A 17,065-nucleotide genomic window follows, 5' to 3' on the forward strand; every position below is an offset into this window, starting at 1 on the left:
TGCATCTCTGCCTCTGTGATACTCTCATTCTAGTTAATTCTGCCTTCTCTCATTTGTGCTCTCTCGCGTAACACAAATCTCTCCTTAAGATAAACTCCAAAGACCTGATGAGATCCTGGGTCCTTTGTCCTCCATGTTGCTGTCCAGGTGCTGAATTCTGTTTCAACACTTAAGTCCTCCGGGCTGAGTCTCAGCTGTGCTCCTACTTCATCCCAACACACACTCACTCACATACACACACACACATGCACACACACACACACACACACAGCCCACGACCCGTGTGCGTATGACACATGCCCACACACACTTCCCAAACCCTCTTTCCCCAAAGAGAATGCTACCTTTCACTGACTGAGTTTGTGTGTCAACTTCTCTCTGCTTTTATTTCCCACTCTCCTCCCGAACCCTCCATTCTCAGGTCTAACCTTGGAACTTACAATTTTGTGGAGCAGTAATTGACTTTCAGAAATCAAAGGACCAAGTTTATTCTTTTCCGAGCCCCAGAACCTACTACCGAGTCTGATCATGGCATAATATGGGAATCAGTGACTGGAGGAGTGAGTGAGCTAGAAGCGATGATTATGAGAAGGACTGAGAAGTCTGGCCCATGGTAAGGTAATGACTGCTATCCTCACACTCTGCCTCGGCCTCACTCCTGCAGGGCCCAGTGTTCTCATCCCTGCATGTGGATGTTGTAGGAATGGGACTTCTCACCTTGCTGGGAGAATCCGATCAGAGAGAGCTTTGCTGGGAGATAGATAAGCCTCTTAGATCTGAGCCATCTGTCTCTTCTGTGCCTCAGCTCTGTGTGCACTGTGAACATCAACACCTCTACACTTCTCACACAAAGGAACTTAGGGCAGGGGAAGCAGGGACTTCCTGAGCTATGCCCCTTTGTGAGCTCCTTACACCTGTCCATGTGTCCTCTGAGTAGGTCCTGAAATGTCCATTCTGCACAGAAAGGAACTGTTGTACCTAGGTCACACAGAAAATCTCAGGAGGGCTGGCCTTTGTGCCCGGAAGTGCTGGACACATTGTCCCTCTTCCTCACATGACCTATGACACCAAGATGGAGGTAGATTTGTAAGACCATGGTGGTGCAGGCCTATCATCAATGTTCTCAAACAAGGATGCTTCATAGTATTTTTCTGTGAGTTTAGTTAGATGTGTTTGTTTAGTTGCTCTTTCAGGTTGGGAGGTTAGAAGGGTGGTGGCTGATACTCTGCAGTCCTGGTCTATCATGGGGTCTTGCTACCTTGCACGCCAGCAGGTGTGGGAGTCTCTGGATCTGAGCTGGCACAGGTCATCATGAGGGTCCTCAGTTTTCAGCAAAAGGTGGGTTCTGTGGGGACCAAAGCCTGGTGGGCTGGGCCTGATTCACGATCATTATGAAGGTTGATGACACGATCATGTCGAGGCCCTGATGTTCTAGAACTTTCTCAGGGCCCTTGCTGCCCAAGATGAAGCCCTCCAACATCACAATATATTGCTGTGAAAGTCACAAGAGGCCATCTGGGGGCTTCTGGATGTCTCCAGCTCTGGACATAAGAGTTTCGGTTGGTAGAGCCTGGCTCTGGGAAAGTCACACCTGTGGGAGTGCCCCAGGTACCACCCAAGGCTGGGCCACTGCCTTCACCTTGCACACTCTGCAGACCTTCATGCGATTTCCTGGAAGGGAGCAATAGGCAGATCAGAAGGAGGGAGCAGAAAGTGGGGAATGGAGAGAAAGAGAGATAGACAATTAAGATTCATTCTCAAACACAATGTTCTTTTTTTTTTTCTTTTGTGCTGGTTCTGGAGCTTGAACTCAGGGCCTGGGTGCTGTCCTTGAACATTTTCCCTTAGTTTTTGTGCTCTGCCACTTGAGCCACAGCTCTGCTTTCAGCTTTTTGGGTGCTTAATTGGAGATAGAAATCTCTTGAATTTTCCTGCTCAGGCTGGCTCCTCAGATGTCAGCTCCCTGAGTAGCTAGGATTAGAAGTGTGAGCCTCCACTGTCCTGCTAAATACAATTTTTTTTAAAACTCAAAGCAAAAACCAGATCTTACTTTCTTCCTTGGAGCCCAGAAGGTGACTATCAAGACAAATAAAAAGCTAAGTAAGTGTTTCTGAACTAAAAGGAAAAAATAGAGTAGACACAAATGAATCAGAAGGGTTAAGTTGTAACATATATTGTTCCTCTCTTTTGTTAAAATTATTAGTATATACACTGTAATGTGGAAATTTAAAAACATAGAATCTGGAGCCTAATTATTTGGATTCAAAGCTCATTGTGCCACTTATTAGCTGTGTGATCTTCAACAAGTTTTCTTTTTCTTTCTTTCTGTGTGTGTGTGTGTGTGTGTGTGTGTGTGTGTGTGTGTATGTGTGTGTGTGTGTGTGTGTGTGTGTGTGTATGTATGCGTGTGCTGGTAATGAAGCTTGAACTCAGAAACACATTCTCGCTTGGCTTTTCTGATCAGTTCTGGCAGTCTACCTTGTGAGCCACACCTCCATTTCTGGCTTTTTTCTATTTACTTGGAGATAAGAATCTCATAGCCAAGTGCCAGTGGCTCATACCTGTAATTCTTGCTACTCAGGAAGCTGAGATCTGAGGATCATGGTTCAAAACCAGTCTGGACAGAAAAGTCTGTGACTCTTATCTTCAATAAACTACTCAGAAAAAGCTGGAAGTGGCACTGTGGCTCAAGTTTAGAGCTCTAGCTTTGAGCACAAAGAGGCTCAGGGACAGTGCCCAGGCCCTGAGTTCAAGTCCCAGGACCAGAAAAAAAAAATCTCATGGATTTGCTGGCTTCAAACCTTGATCTTCAGATCTTAGTCTCTTGAGTAGCTAGGATTAGAGGTGTGAGCCACTGGCATCCATCCTAACAAACTCTTACTTTTCCATGCTTTGCTCCCTCCTGTGTGAAAATGAGGACAGTCCTAGTATCTAACTTTTAGGATTATTTTGAGATTAAGTGTGTTAGCAGGCATAAATCCTCCTCCTAGTCATTGCTAAATAAGCGCATGCTAAACTAAAAATAGATTGAATGATCATAATTCATCTACAAGCCTCATGTATTAATCATAAATAAGTGCTAACATTGGTGTGATTTTCTTCCTGCTTTTCCTTCTTCCTTTGAAAGTGCTTTTATCTTCTCATGGTGATAATCACAACAATATAGCGTGTGCTCTTTTCTATTGATATGGTACTATAAGAATTTTCCACTAGCATTCCTGATGGAGGCCCACGGTTTCCTGACCACTTCCTCTACCCGCATCCCTACCTTTAAATCCCAGACAGCCTTTTCTAGGTTTTACAATAAACATTGTAGTTGAGTGCTGGGAAGTTGGCTCAAAGCTTAGAACCATAAAACCTTAGCACCATAGAAAGCAGAAAAAAAGCTGGAAGTGTCTCAAGTGGTAGTGCACTAGCCTTGAGCTGAAGAGCTGAGGGACAGCACCCAGGCCCAGAGTTCAGGCTCTATGACTGACAAAACAAAAACAATTGTGGTTGATAGATTGCACATATGGGAAAAATACTCTGCCTTCTCTTTTGTGGTTACTTTCACTATGATATAGAATCCATTCCCCTGCTTCTGGTATCTGGACTGGCTTTATGACTTGCTTTCACCAATATCATGGGGTGGGATGAAGGTGGACTAGTTCCTGGCCCCTGCCTAAAGAGGCCTTAATGTATTCTCCATTATGTAAGTGGAGTTCAGCAACCCTGAGTGAGCAGTCTGCGATAGCATGCTTGGGGAATGAAAAACCATGTGCAGAGATTCTAAATGTTCCAATTGGGCCCATCCTCCAACTTGAGGCAGGCAGGAGAGCCTATCCAAGATCCACAAAGCCACTTTGCTGAGCTCTAAGAAGAATGGATGAGGCTTGTGATCTAATCACTGGGAAGCTGAAGCAGGAGGACTGTGAGTTTGAAGTCAGTCCAGGCTTTACAGTGAGACTCTGTCTAAGACAAAAAAAGGAGGAAGGGAGGAAGAAAGAAGAAAAGGAAAGGAAAAAAGAAAGAAAATAGCAGGGAAGGAAAGATCAGGAGAGAGAGAAAGGAAGGAAGGAAGAGAAAGAAAAGAAGGAAGAAAGAAGGAAGAGAGACAGAAAGAAAAAAGGGAAAAAGAAAGAAAAGGTGATAGAAAGAAAAAAAAAACAAGGGACAAAGAAAGAAAAGGTGATAAAAAGAAAGAAAGAAAACACTGCGCACCAGCTAATATCTGTAATCCTAGCTACTCAGGAGGCAGAGGTCTGAGGATTGCGGTTCAAAGCCTGGGCAGGAAAGTCCGTGAGACCCTTATCTCCAATAAACGAATCAGAAAACTGGAAGTGGTACTGTGGCTCATGTGGTAGAATGTTAGCCTTGAGCTGAAGAGCTGAGAAACTGTGTCCCAGCTCAGAAATCAGGCCCCATGACCAACAAAAAAAGAAAGAAAGGAAGGAAGGAAGGAAGGAAGAAAGGAAGGAAGGAAAGAAGGAAGGAAGAGGATGGAATCAGCTAAACCTAGAAAACATATCTAGCGACATGAAGAATCATGGAAAATCATAAATACAAAGCTGGGGATGGCTCGAAATGCAGCTATGGATATAATTACAAGGATTATGGCTATGGATCTGAGCTTTCTCTACCTCCTTTCAAGGCCCATTGTTCTGTGTCTTCATGTCTTCTCTGGAATAAGAAACTTCAAGCCACCACACTGTCTTCAATGGGTAGCTTTCGTCCCTGCAACCTGAGGTCTTTTTGCAGACAAGGATGGATGGCCACTTGGTGGCTTATGGTTTGCACTGTGAGTCTGCCCCCAGGATAGAGTTCCTCTGCTGCACTTCGATGCAGGGAGGTGGCAGCGGCTCTCTGAACCTGGGCAGTCTCTCAGCTGCCTGGGTCTCCCAGAAGCTTTTCCTCTGTCAGCCTCAGGAAAGTGGTTGACAGAGGTCTCAAACTCATAGACCTTTCAGCTGATGGGGCCTAAACAATCATCAATCGGACTTCATAGTCTTGGGGCCAGTGCTGGATATCCCTCAAAAGCCAATATGGCCAGTATATTGAATGTTTCTTAGGGGAGAGGTTGGGGGAGTTATAGCTGAAGTAATTAGAGCCTTTGTCTAGCAAAAAAAAGACAAAAAAAAACAACAATTAATACTGGGTGCTGGTGGCTTGCACTTGTGAGAGACTCCATCTCCAAAATAACCAGGGACAAGGTGGAGTGGAGGTGTGACAAAAGTAGTAGAGTATAAGCTGTGGGACGCAACATGAGCAAGTGTGAAGCTCTGAATTCAAATCCCAGAACCAGGCTGCTGTGTGGGACGCTACGCACTTTCAAAATACTTGAGAAACTCTTTATTTTTAAAGTGAAGTGATAAATGTGGCCAATGCAGCAGAGCAGCCATTTATCACCTTTAAATTTCAAAGATGGCTTTGGTCCCTTTAATGCAGAATCTTGGCTGTCTACAGCATGCTGTCTATGCCCTGCATGCAACACGGGGCTCAGATTCAGAGTAATGCTTAGGAAAGCTTTAGACTGAAAGGAGTCACCCCTGCATTCTCTCTGAACTGGGACAGAAGGCTGGATTTCAAGAGCTTGGAAAATTCTAAAATCCTGCTCTGTGTCACATAACACTTGATTCACCTCCTCCTCTCTGATCATCCCCAGGTTGGCTTGTAAGACAGCCTGGCCTTTGCTGTTCCATGTTGGCACTGCTCCGGAGGCCTGATTAGGGCCTAGCCTTCACCTCAGGTAGCAGGCCTTGTGCTATGTGGCAGGCTGGATGCCAAGGGCTTTATGGACATGACCTCATTGACCCCTTACCACAGCTCAGCCAACCTGGGACCTGCTCAAAGGTATGCAGCCTGCAGACTTCTGCATCTACCTGGCCCCGGCCTGTCCTCATCCAGAGGCTGCAGGAACTTTCCCTCTAGAGAGAAAAGGCAAATTGTCACAGGAAAGAGGTCCATAGACTCTGGTTTCTATTCTGCCTCAGTTTCTTTCTGAGTCTCAGTTTCCCAATCTATACATTAGACACAAGACCTCCAGGATTTCAAAGAGATTGCATGGTCAGGACCCAGTCAATATATTTGTTTCACTCTTCTTCTTCTAAGTTGTTGATCCATTTCTGAAATGGTATCTTGAAAATATACACACAAATAAGAAATCTAATCTCCACATAAGGGCCATGGATCTAAATAGTTCTGCACTGGAGAAGGTTGTGCACAAGGAGCAATTCTGGCTATTTCCTATGAACTGTGTATGTGTGTGTGTGTGTGTGGTTTATGTGTCTATTTCTGGCTTTCTAAGTATAGTTATGAGGTACGTGTTATGATGCATTTGTGTAGATATGTATTTGTGTGTGTGTGTGTACCTGATAGTATATGTGTTCATGCACAGTGTATGTACATGTCTGTGCATTGTATATTTGTGTCTTTGTGTTTAGTGTTTTGCTGACATGTGTGGCTAGGTGGGTAGTGTGTGTAAGCTGTGTATACCTGTACATCGTTGTGGGGCATATATGTTTATGTATGTATGCATGTGTATACATATCTGTGTGTGCCTGAATGCATGTGTATCCATGTTATCTGTGTGTATGTATGTGTGTAGTGTATGGCATATGTATTTTTGTCTGTTTAATCTGTGTGTTATATATTTTTATTGCAAAAGTATTGTACAGAGGGGTTACAATATGTATAGCTCTTTGTGTATGTCATGGTGTGTGTAGTGATGTGCTATGTATATGTGTTTGCGTGTATTTGTGTAAGTGCCTGTATATATGTGTTATGAATGGGTGCACCCCGCCCTTCAATTTCTCCCTCCTGTCTCTGAGTATCCTGCCAGGGAGGATGGGCAGGTTGGAACAAGCCACCTTTCTTCCTAGGTTTGCATCTCATTTCACAGAAACACTGCTGCTCCTCGGCTCCTCCTCTTCTAGGCCTGGGGGGACTGAGCTGTAGACAGGCATTGCTCACCCTCCACCTCGCCTGGGTGGGTGCCTCACACTCAGTTCTCAGTTCTTGAGGTGTATGTGTGACAACTGGTTATTTTTACTCAGCCCCACTCTGGGTGTGATGCCAGTTGGAAGGAGGGGCTGTTGGGGTGGCCTGAGACTGAAGCCTTCCTGCTCCCCTCCCTCTAACTTTACCACCATCTTCCCCGTTTCTTCTGGGGTAGACATAAGGACCCAAGGCTTTGCCATTGATTGCAAGCCTCTTTGCCTTTTTGCTTCTTTGCTTCGGTGCTGCCCAGAGGAACCAGCAGGGCTGCAGAGCTGAAGCATAGGCAAGACGCTGGTGTCCAGGCTCTGTGGCCTTCCTGCAGGGCTATGCCCACTCTGTGATCTATGGCCCTCTGACCACAGAGGTCCAGCAGCACAGGTCACATGTGTCGGGCTGCCCCTGGCCTGGAGCCTCAGTGCTAGGAACCCACAGCCTTCTTGGGCCAGGCTTTGTGCCCTCTTAGTACTCAGTGGATCATTTCTTCAAGTCTGAGAAAGGTCAGGCTGTGAATTTTTGCAACTCATCCTGAGCATGGATTCTGGCTTTGAGCCTCCAGCTTGGTGCCTGGGTCTGCTGTCTGGATGCCTGAATCTTTGGGAGCCACCCTGTTTTCCACCAAGTTGGGGCTTCTCAGATGCCATCCCCCATCAGTGACTTGAATTGAGACCTGATATCACACCTGTTTGCAGGGGTGGGGTGGGGTGGGGCTCTGTACTAGTGAATAAGGCCAGGTACAGGTGAGGGCCATTACAAGTCTAGCCTGTCCTGTGTCTCCTCTGGGTCCTAGCAGGGTGAGGATACTTACCTTTCTGGGTTGTCTGGTTGCGGCTAGGAGCTAGGCGACAACAGAACCTGAGTTTCCCAGGCTTGGCAAAATGCCTTCTCCCTGAAGACACAAAGAAACAGATACTTTAGTGGGTTTGAGACACCCTGGAACAGATCTTTGCAGAGACAGCTCTAGTGAGTTTCTACTTCCAAGGCTCAGTGTACAGAAATATTTATTCAAGGAGACTCAGGATGAGCCAGGCTTCAGGAGGGAAGTGGTGTGTGTGTGTGTGTGTGTGTGTGTGTGTGTGTGTGTGTGTGTGTGTGTGTGTGTAGGTAGTGGGGCTTAAACTCAGAGCCTAGTGCTCTCACTTGGCTTTTTTGCTCGTAACTGGAGCTGTACCACTTGAGCTATGTCTACACTTCTAGCCTTTTGGTGGTTAATTGGAAATTAAACTCTCAGGGCTTTTTCTTCCCTGGTTAGCTTTGAACCAGGATAAGAGATGGGCTTTGTTATTACTTTGCATAAACAGCAAAGTCAGCTTTGGTGGGTAACAATGCTCTAAGAATAGATCTTTCTCAGGCTGCTCAAGTCTAAACACAGTTTTGGCACTGTGGAGAAATGATGTTATTCCACATAGCAATTCTCTTGGAAATCTAGTTTAAGAATCCTAAATAGAAGAAATATTTATATACACATAGCTCTGTTCCACATATTAATACATTATGAAGTTATGAACCATTGCAATGCCCAAGGACATGAATTCATGATAGTGTGCTTCATTCAGGGTGGTAAGATACATTTACAAGTATTAATTGACTAACACCACTTCTGGAATCTGCCAGATAGTCTTAAAGGGATAGAACCCTTTATGGGGAAAGGCAGCATTTTTTTTTTCTCTGCCGATATTCCAAAGTAAGCAGTTTCTAGGCAACACAAAAAAGCCCCAATACCTACCTCTCTGAATCAGGAGAGCCAAATACTCCTATCTATGGGGCTGAAAACATCACCCCCTGCCCAGCCACTGTTAAACATATACAGACTCTTCCCATGCCATCTTACCTCATTCCATCCACCTGTGGGTGTTTTCTGTGCATGAGATTTTGGAATGCTCAAAATCAGATAGCTAACCAGCTAATTTGACTACTCACCCAGCACAAATTTATACTGACTTAAGCACAACACACGTGGATGGTGTTGAATTTCCAGACAATAAGGACGTGGCTCTAGCCGTCTTGTGGAGTAGCCATGAATCGTAAGAGAGCTGGGAGAGAGGTGGGTGGAGGTTCTGGGCCTGAAGCTGCCCCAAGCAACCAGTTAGGGGGCTATGGTGGATAAGGGTGCTGCCTAGGTTCAGGCTTGTGTCATTCCAGAGCTCAGAATGGCCTTCTCAGACAATACAATAGCTGTCCCTGATTTCGGAGTGGGGGGGACCGATGGGGTAATGGGTGTGGAGCAGCCCTACCTTCCAAGGAGAAGACGGAGAAACAGAGCAGCAGAACGAAGAGCAAGCTGGAAAGGACTAGAAGCCTCATAGTGAGATGCAGGAAGTCTCAGGTCCTGAGGAGGTGAATGTCCTATAGAAGACCTCTCTGGCAGACATTTATAGAGACACAGAGAGGTATTTCCTGATTGGCAGGGTACCACACCCTTGGAATTCTCATATAAAGTACAGTCAGTCCCTCCTAAAAAGGGAAAAATAAACCTAGTTTTTCAAGAAGTCAAGAACATTAAGTGATTTGAAGCATCGAGAACTATAAATGCCTAGCCCTGAGGGTTAGCTCTCCACCTGGCCTCAGTGGTTGGAGCAGGAAAGGCCTGCTGCAAGGTTGAAGGTTAACTTTTAATGTCAGTAATAATCCCATCAAATTCAGGCTTTCATAAATGTGGCTGGGAGAAGGACCATAAAGTCATCTGCAAAACATCAGAGAGAGTCAAATGGCCTGGGTTGGAAGGCTTGCTCTGACACCTGCCAGAGGTGTGATCTTGAAATTGCCATTGAATGACTCTAAGTCTGCTGCCCAAGTGTGAAATGGCGTAGGGTTACTTTTCCTGACGCAGCTCACCAGGCCATGAGATTCAGTTGTCATCCATTCCTTGGATACATGTCCCAGGATGGGCCATACTTTAGGCCTCAGGGATACAGAAGAGGCTGTGTCTGGCCATGGGGAGCTTCTGTTGGTGGAGCTTCTGTGTGGACAGGTATCTGCCACATTGCTGTTGTAAGTTTTGGACATGTCAAAAGGTAGAGAGAGTCATTATGCTGTCAGGGGTGGGGAATGAAGAGGAGGCTGTACAGAGATAATGAGCAGGATGCAGGGCTGGGCTGGCTTGGTAAATTTTGTTGCATGGGCTAACAGAGGAGTTAGATTGGCTAAGGTATGAATACTGGAGGAATGCCTAAAATGGATGAGTGGACTAAGAAAATGTGGTACATGGATACAATGGAATTTTACTCTTCCACTAGAAATGATATGTGAAATGTAGGAAAATGGATGGACCTAGCACAAATCTTGTTAAGTAAGCCAGGCCCAGAGAAACAAAGGACACATGTTTTCTCTCATCTGTAGAAACTAGATTTAAAATACAACCGTGCATGATAGCATATATGGGGCTCACTGCATTTACATACAAACAAACAGACTAAATGATAGTATACTTAGACTTCAAAGGTGTAACTCCTCTGAACGACTAACGTACTGCTTATCAAAATGAATACCAGGAAGTGGAAACATATTTTGGGAGGAGAGCAAAGGGGAATCATAGGAACGGAAGAGAGGTAAGAAAATGTAGTCATTATGTTCAATGCACATTGTGTAAGAATGGAACTATGTAACTTGTGGGTAGGGACAGCAAGGAGAAAATGGAGAATGAATAAATGGGTGACACTGACCAAGAAGCATTGGTATGCCTACCCTGACTTAAGGAATTTTAACCCCCTTATACAACTTCTTAATCATTAAAAGAAAAAAGAAAAGGGGAGGCATGGGAAGACTTTGGTTGGGTAGAGACTGATGATGTAAACATTGAAGGTTTCTCTTCTATTCAGGGATGGTCTCCTGAATGTTTTCTTAATAATGGCATCTAGATTCGTGAGCCTAGGCAAGGCCCTAGCCTTTGGGAGCCATAAAGGGACAGGTATTTCTAATTCATTCTGTTGAGTCCCTGCTTAGGCTGAGCTCAGACCCCATGTTCTGAGCCAATTCTTGCTAGTCTTTCTAGAACAAGCCTACTATCCACTCTTCCTAAGCATTCCAGGCAGTGCGAGTTGTGATGTTAGCTCTCATGCTGTTTCCATCATGATGCAGATCTCGGAGACACTGGGCCTGAGCCCAGGGGACGATAGAAGGTTGAATTCCTGAGAGTTGGGGCAAGTGCTATGGACCCATTGTGCCTTTATACCTAGTGGGGCCTGTCTGTTTAATTGTGAGCAGTGTGTGGGTTCTGCAATTCCTTGAATGTGCTGAAAATCCATGGTGATACCTCTTTCCTGCCCAAAGCAAGCTGTCATCTCTAGGGACAGGAGATAAGGCTCAGGCAATTAGACACAACCCCACAGAAGAAGAATCGGTACCATATGTCCAAACTGGTGTCCAGAGAATACAGAAAGATGCAAACACCCTTCCAGCTACAAGAGTGGAAGGGAACTGTGAGTGAAGGGATTTCCATGTATTTGAACACAGGCTAGGCATTATCTGTGGCTGAAGATAGAAATATAATTTTTATTTTGTAGGTAGGCCAGGATCAGCCAGTGAAGATAGGGTTGGCCATCTCTCCTATGCCTGGATAACTTTGCCTTTCTGCCCAAGGAAATGATTCTGGTTCCTATCCTGGAAGTTCCTATTGAGGATCCCAATATTTTTCCAGCTTTCTAGGATCTCCATGGTTCAGGGCAGCCATGTCAGGTATTCCTTGTTGCAGGGATCTGGCCCATGTTACACTTTCCTTAGCCTTCCTCCTCTGCTATAGATTAGAGGAAAAAAAAAAAAGAGGCCATATGCTTAGAACAGCTAAATGAGCAAATCAATGATTATGGAATATTCCCACAGCCTGAATACTTTTATATATTGTCAAAAGCTTTGAAGTTGTTGGGTGCTGGTGGCTCACGCCTGTAATCCTCGCTACTCAGGAGGCTGACATCTGAGGATCATAGTTTGAAGCCAGCCTAGGAAGGAAAGTCAGGGAGACTCTTATCTTCATTTAAACACCAAATAGTCAGAAGTGGAGCTGTGGCTCAAGTGGTAGAGTGCTAGCCTTGAGCAAAAATGCTCAGGAACAAGGACAATATCTATGCACGTGTGTGCACACACACAGACAGACACAGACACATATGTCTTTAATTTGCAGAAAGAAACTATTTGAGGCTGCTAGGTCAAAGGACTGATAGTATGTCATGTCAATCACCTTCCCCAGGCCTCATCCTGACTCCCTCTGCAAGTGTGCTCTGAGTCCTGATGGCCTGCTTGACTGTGGTGTCTACCAAGACAGCTCTAGAGCTGGTCCCCAAGAGAGACCTCAGGTGGTCACTTTTGGAAAGAGGGTGAAGTACTGGGTGGGTCAGGCTGCACTTGCAGGCCAGCACCAGGTTCTTTGTTTTTCTTTTCTACTTTTTTTTTGCCAGTCCCAGGTCTTGAACTCAGGACCTGGGCACTGTCCCTGAGCTTCTTTTGCTCAAGGCCAGCTCTCTACCACTTGAGCCACAATGCCACTTCTGGCTTTCTATTTATGTGTTACTGAGGAATCAAACCAAGGGCTTCATGCATGCTAGGCAAGCACTCTACCACTAAGCCACATTCCCAGACACATTCCCACCTCCCCCCCCCCCCCCCCCCACCAGATTCTTAAGCCCCAGGCCTATACAGCCAGCCTAGTGTCATAAGATTAGGACAATATCCACAATACAAATCAAGGACTAGCATCACTAGATTTTCATCAGAAGTCATTTGAGAGTGCTGAGTTTTCTGGGTAGCAGCTCACCTTTGGCTGTCACTTACCTGTTACCTGTTGTAACAGGTATTATTTGCATGGAAATAGATCCTTGTTGCTTTTTGGCAAACCATCATCAGAGGGGAAAATAAAAGCGTAGCTGACAGAGATGTAGGGATTAGGGTAATTAATTGCACAGCTAAGGGAAGGAATGGGCTATCCAGGGGCTTTGCTCCTTATACATTTACACATACAACTCACAGACTGTCAGGTTTTCCTGGGACCACATCTTGGGACAAATCTGGCAGGAGCCTACTTGTTTTTTTTTTTTTCCTTCCTTCCTTCCTTCCTTCCCTCCTTCCTTCCTTCCCTTTTTTCCTCTTTCTCTTTATCTTTTGCTTGCTTGCTTCCTCCTTCTTTTCTTTTTTCCCCTTTTCTTTCTTTTGCCAGTAATGGGGCTTGAACTAAGGGCCTTATGCTCTTCCTTGGCTATTTTGCCAAGTGTTGTACCACTTGCATCACATCTCACCTTCAGGCTTTTAGTTGAAGAGTCTCACAGACTTTTCTGCCTGGGCTGGTTTTGAACTTTCATCCGCAGCTCTCAGCCTCCTGAGTAGCTAAGATTACAGGAGTGAGCCACGGGTGCCTGGTTCCTACCTGTTATGTTTTTCTCTTTTCTGTTCTTCCTTTTTTCTATTTTTTTTTTTTGGTCCGGTCGTGGGGCCTGAACTCTGGGCCTGGGCTCTGTCCCTCAGCTCTTCAGCTCAAGGCTAGCGCTCTACCACTTGAGCCACAGCGCCACTTCCAGCTTTTTTCTTTCTGCTTATGTGGTGCTGAGGAATCGACCCCAGGGCCTCATGCATGCAAGGCAAGCGCTCTACCACTGAGCCACCTTCCCAGCCCCTCTTCCTTTTTTCTAATACTGGACATTGAACTTGGAGGCAGTGCTCAGTTAGCAGATGCTGCATCACTGAGCTTCATGCTTTGTGCCCTCAGCTTCTCAAATGCTCCTAAAACCAATTGCTGAAGCAATCCTGTCCCCCTAAGTTGAAATAACACTGGGTAGAGAGAGTAAATTCTAGGTGCAATCCTACACTCTGGGGACCACTGCTGTTCTCAGATTTTCATTCGCTTTTAACATTTCAAAGAGAGTTGTCAACTCCTAGCTTTAAAAAGGGAAGAAACACCTCTGGCTTTTTGGAATATTCAAAATCTCATGCTGAGTTGAGAGAGGTGAAAATGAGAATCATTTTTAATAGGGACACCTGTTGGTTTTCAACATATGCAGTCTTGCCGTCCACTTCCCCCCAAATACTCAAACATAAGGCGTTGAGTGGTTTCCAAAGATGATTTTGAAACCGTGGTAGCTTTCGTGAGAAAGAAGTCTTCAGAGACACACCCAAGGACACCTGGGAATTTACAAGGAACTAAAGAGTCAGTCAAAGTCAAATCAAGCAAATCCCAGAAGTGCACCTTTTCTTGGTTTATGTCCTACATTGCTCTTAGGCAGCACCTTTTCTTCCAAGAGGATTTTATAGACCCCATAATGTACCAGTACTTTAAATTGCTCAGCAAACTGCACAACCCTCAGTATGGTGCCAGATTCCCCTTCGCCCTCCCCCATAGAATTTCTCAACTGGAACCTGATCTGTTGGATTCCAAAACTCCCAGAGCTCCAGAATTCAGGAGCTGTTGGAAATAGCCTTTAACATCCATGTTTAGCTCTGAAACAAGGACACAGGATGACCCATTCCAACAATGATACCCACAAGACAGTATATTGAAATGAAATTTATAACTTTGAGGGGGTGGAGGGGGAAGGAGTGAGGGAGGTGGGAGACCAACAAGGGAAGGGGTATAATGCTCAAGAAATGTACTCATTGCCTTACTCATGTAACTGTAACCCCTCTGAACAATATCCTTACAATAAAAATAAAATTAAAAAAAATCGATGTTTAGCTTACAGGCAAGAATAATTCCCCTCCTATTGACAGTTACTTGAACTTCCTTCTACGCCTCAAGCCTTGCAGGTCTTGCCTGCAGCTGCTGGGTTACTGCTTTAGTCAGGCTGGCTTGGTGGTGAGGGAGTGTTTCCTCAATGCTGGTCTTACTGGCTCACTGGTGCTGTGAATTTCTCCACTGCTGTTCACGTCTCCTTCCACACAGGTTGGTCTGTTTACCTGCTGTCTTGGCTATGGGGTTATCCTGGCTCACTATGGCGTTCTCACCAGACCAAGGCATTCCTCCACTCCAAGGGCCGGGATCTTACCCTCTCCCACAGGCAACTGAGGCTGGTAGAGACTAAAGGCACTGTCCGGCCACTCCACACTGGTGTTGGAGCACCTGTGAAACCGGACTGTCTGTGGTGGAAGAGGCCCCCAAACTTTTTTGCCTGCTCTCTGGAGCTGTGTGGGTTCTCCCCCATCCCTCACCATTGTGCTTCCTGCCCCAACACATTTTCAAGCAACTTTTGTCTTCCTGCTTCCCCCCATACTTGTTGAAAACACATACAGGTTCTATTGCCACATGACCAAGGCTCTAATCAGAACGCTGTTTTAGCTGTGTGACTTGGACAAGTTGATCAACTTCTCTGTCTGTGCCTGTTTCTTTCAATGTAAATTAGTAACTGGAGCTGCATAGTTAACAGGTTTGCTTGGTGTTTAATGGCAAAGTGTTTGCTCCAGGAAGATTTTATGTAGTCTAGCTGATTTCCAGATCCAGGTTTATCGCTTCCCCTTCAAAGTATTTATTGTATTTGTCAACAGTTAAGGATGACTCTACATTCAACTAAATCAAGTCATATTCATCAGGAAATTCTAATGAAATTTTATTTTCAATACCATCTAAGATTAAGAAAAATTCTGGCTATTTTTGGTTTACTTCCTAAGGTTTAAGATTTCCAACTTGTGCAGAATTCACTTGCACCATGCTAATGTTTCCTCATTTTATGACCAATTATCTGTACGGAATTATGGGGTAACAGTGATGTTGTGTGTGGAATGATTGAAAGAAACTAATTACCATATCCATTATGGAGCACTTTTTCCTCTTGTCTAACTGAATGCTAACTACAATGTCTTTTTTTTTTTGGGGGTCTGGTCTTGGGGCCTGAACTCTGGGCCTGGGCACTGTCCCTCAGCTCTTCAGCTCAAGGTTAGCGCTCTACCACTTGAGCCACAGTGCCACTTCTGGCTTTTTTTGCTTATGTGGTGCTGAGGAATCGAACCCAGAGCCTCACGCATGCAAGTCAAGCGCTCTACCACTGAGCCACCTTCCCAGCCCTAACTACAATGTCTTCATTCCCTCTAACCCAGTAGTAGGGTACCCACCTTTCTTCTGAGAATTGTTTACAATTCCTTGTGTAACAGACCATCAAACTTCTTTGCCTAGAATATTTCACTTAACACAATACCTTCTAGGCTTATCCATGTTGTTGCAAATAAAGTTTGTGTTTTCTAGATGGACACCAGGTTGATTCCATGTCTTGGTTCTTGTGAACATGAGGGTGCAGGTACCTCCTTCAACACAGATTTCAAGATCTCATGTCTGGATTTCACTACCTTTCCCTCAAAAATCTCTCCAAGTTACCCAATCTTCACTGTTTCTCTTGCCACAGAGCATAGGAAACACACACACCATTGGAAATTTAGGTCTCAATTATGGCTAGCACTTCATATATACGTGCTTTCTGATGGGGGGAAAAGTGAGGACCAGTAGAGCAAGCACAAGAGATTTAGCAGAAGGGATAATATACAGAAAGAACAGGGCAGGAATGTAGTCAAATGCTTCTGCTAGAGCTCATGGTGGGAGAACAGCAGGGGAGCTTGGGATGGATCCTGTTTTGTCTCTTCTGTATCTTGCAGTTTGGCAGACTTCCAGGGAGAGGTGTCACCTTACTTCTTATTCTTGCTCCTATACCTAGCACCACTAGAACAGGTGAGGTGAGCAATGTGGCAACAGCTGTAGTCCCAGAGATGTTGCCTCAGCTAGGAGTCAGAGTTGTTGCGGCCAAGCCCTTGTACTTGGAGGACTCTAGGGTAGACAAAAAAACTGGTTCTCCAGCATCTTTTACCATTTCAACTTCTTACAAAGTGTTTTTAATTATTTTCACTTTCTAATATACCCTTAAGGAAAAAAAAGACTGAAAAGATTCCTAGAGCTCCTCACTTACTAAATGTCAGTTGTTTTCCTGCCACTCAATTTATGACAGTGAAAATATTTCATTTTCTCAACTTCTTTTTTTTTTTCTGGGTCCGGTGGTAGGGCCTGAACTCTGGGCCTGGGTGCTGTCCCTCAGCTCTTCAGCTCAAGGCTAGCACTCTACACTTGAGCCATAGCACCATTTCTGGCTTTTTTTTTTCTTTTTCTGCTTATGTGGTGCTGAGGAATCAAACCCAG

General features: G+C 45.1%; 1 protein-coding gene across 2 annotated transcripts; it reads right to left on the bottom strand.

Annotated features, from left to right (window-relative positions):
* Positions 1-1,311: 1,311 nt before the first annotated feature.
* Positions 1,312-12,389, bottom strand: CUNH10orf99 (chromosome unknown C10orf99 homolog). Of its 2 annotated transcripts, XM_042690364.1 has the most exons (4): positions 12,378-12,389; positions 9,207-9,301; positions 7,781-7,861; positions 1,312-1,671 (listed from the first exon to the last, which is right to left on the bottom strand). In XM_042690364.1, the coding sequence occupies exons 2-4, from the start codon at positions 9,274-9,276 to the stop codon at positions 1,586-1,588; spliced, it is 237 nt and encodes a 78-aa protein (XP_042546298.1). In that variant the 5' UTR covers positions 9,277-9,301; positions 12,378-12,389; the 3' UTR covers positions 1,312-1,585. The 2 variants fall into 2 exon arrangements, with proteins under 2 accessions (XP_042546298.1, XP_042546297.1); XM_042690363.1 differs by lacking the exon at positions 12,378-12,389 and having other exon boundaries at positions 9,207-9,313.
* Positions 12,390-17,065: the final 4,676 nt, after the last annotated feature.

Source organism: Dipodomys spectabilis, unplaced genomic scaffold, assembly GCF_019054845.1.
Source record: "Dipodomys spectabilis isolate Male_0828 unplaced genomic scaffold, ASM1905484v1 ptg000136l, whole genome shotgun sequence".
NCBI classification, from domain to species: domain Eukaryota; kingdom Metazoa; phylum Chordata; class Mammalia; order Rodentia; family Heteromyidae; genus Dipodomys; species Dipodomys spectabilis.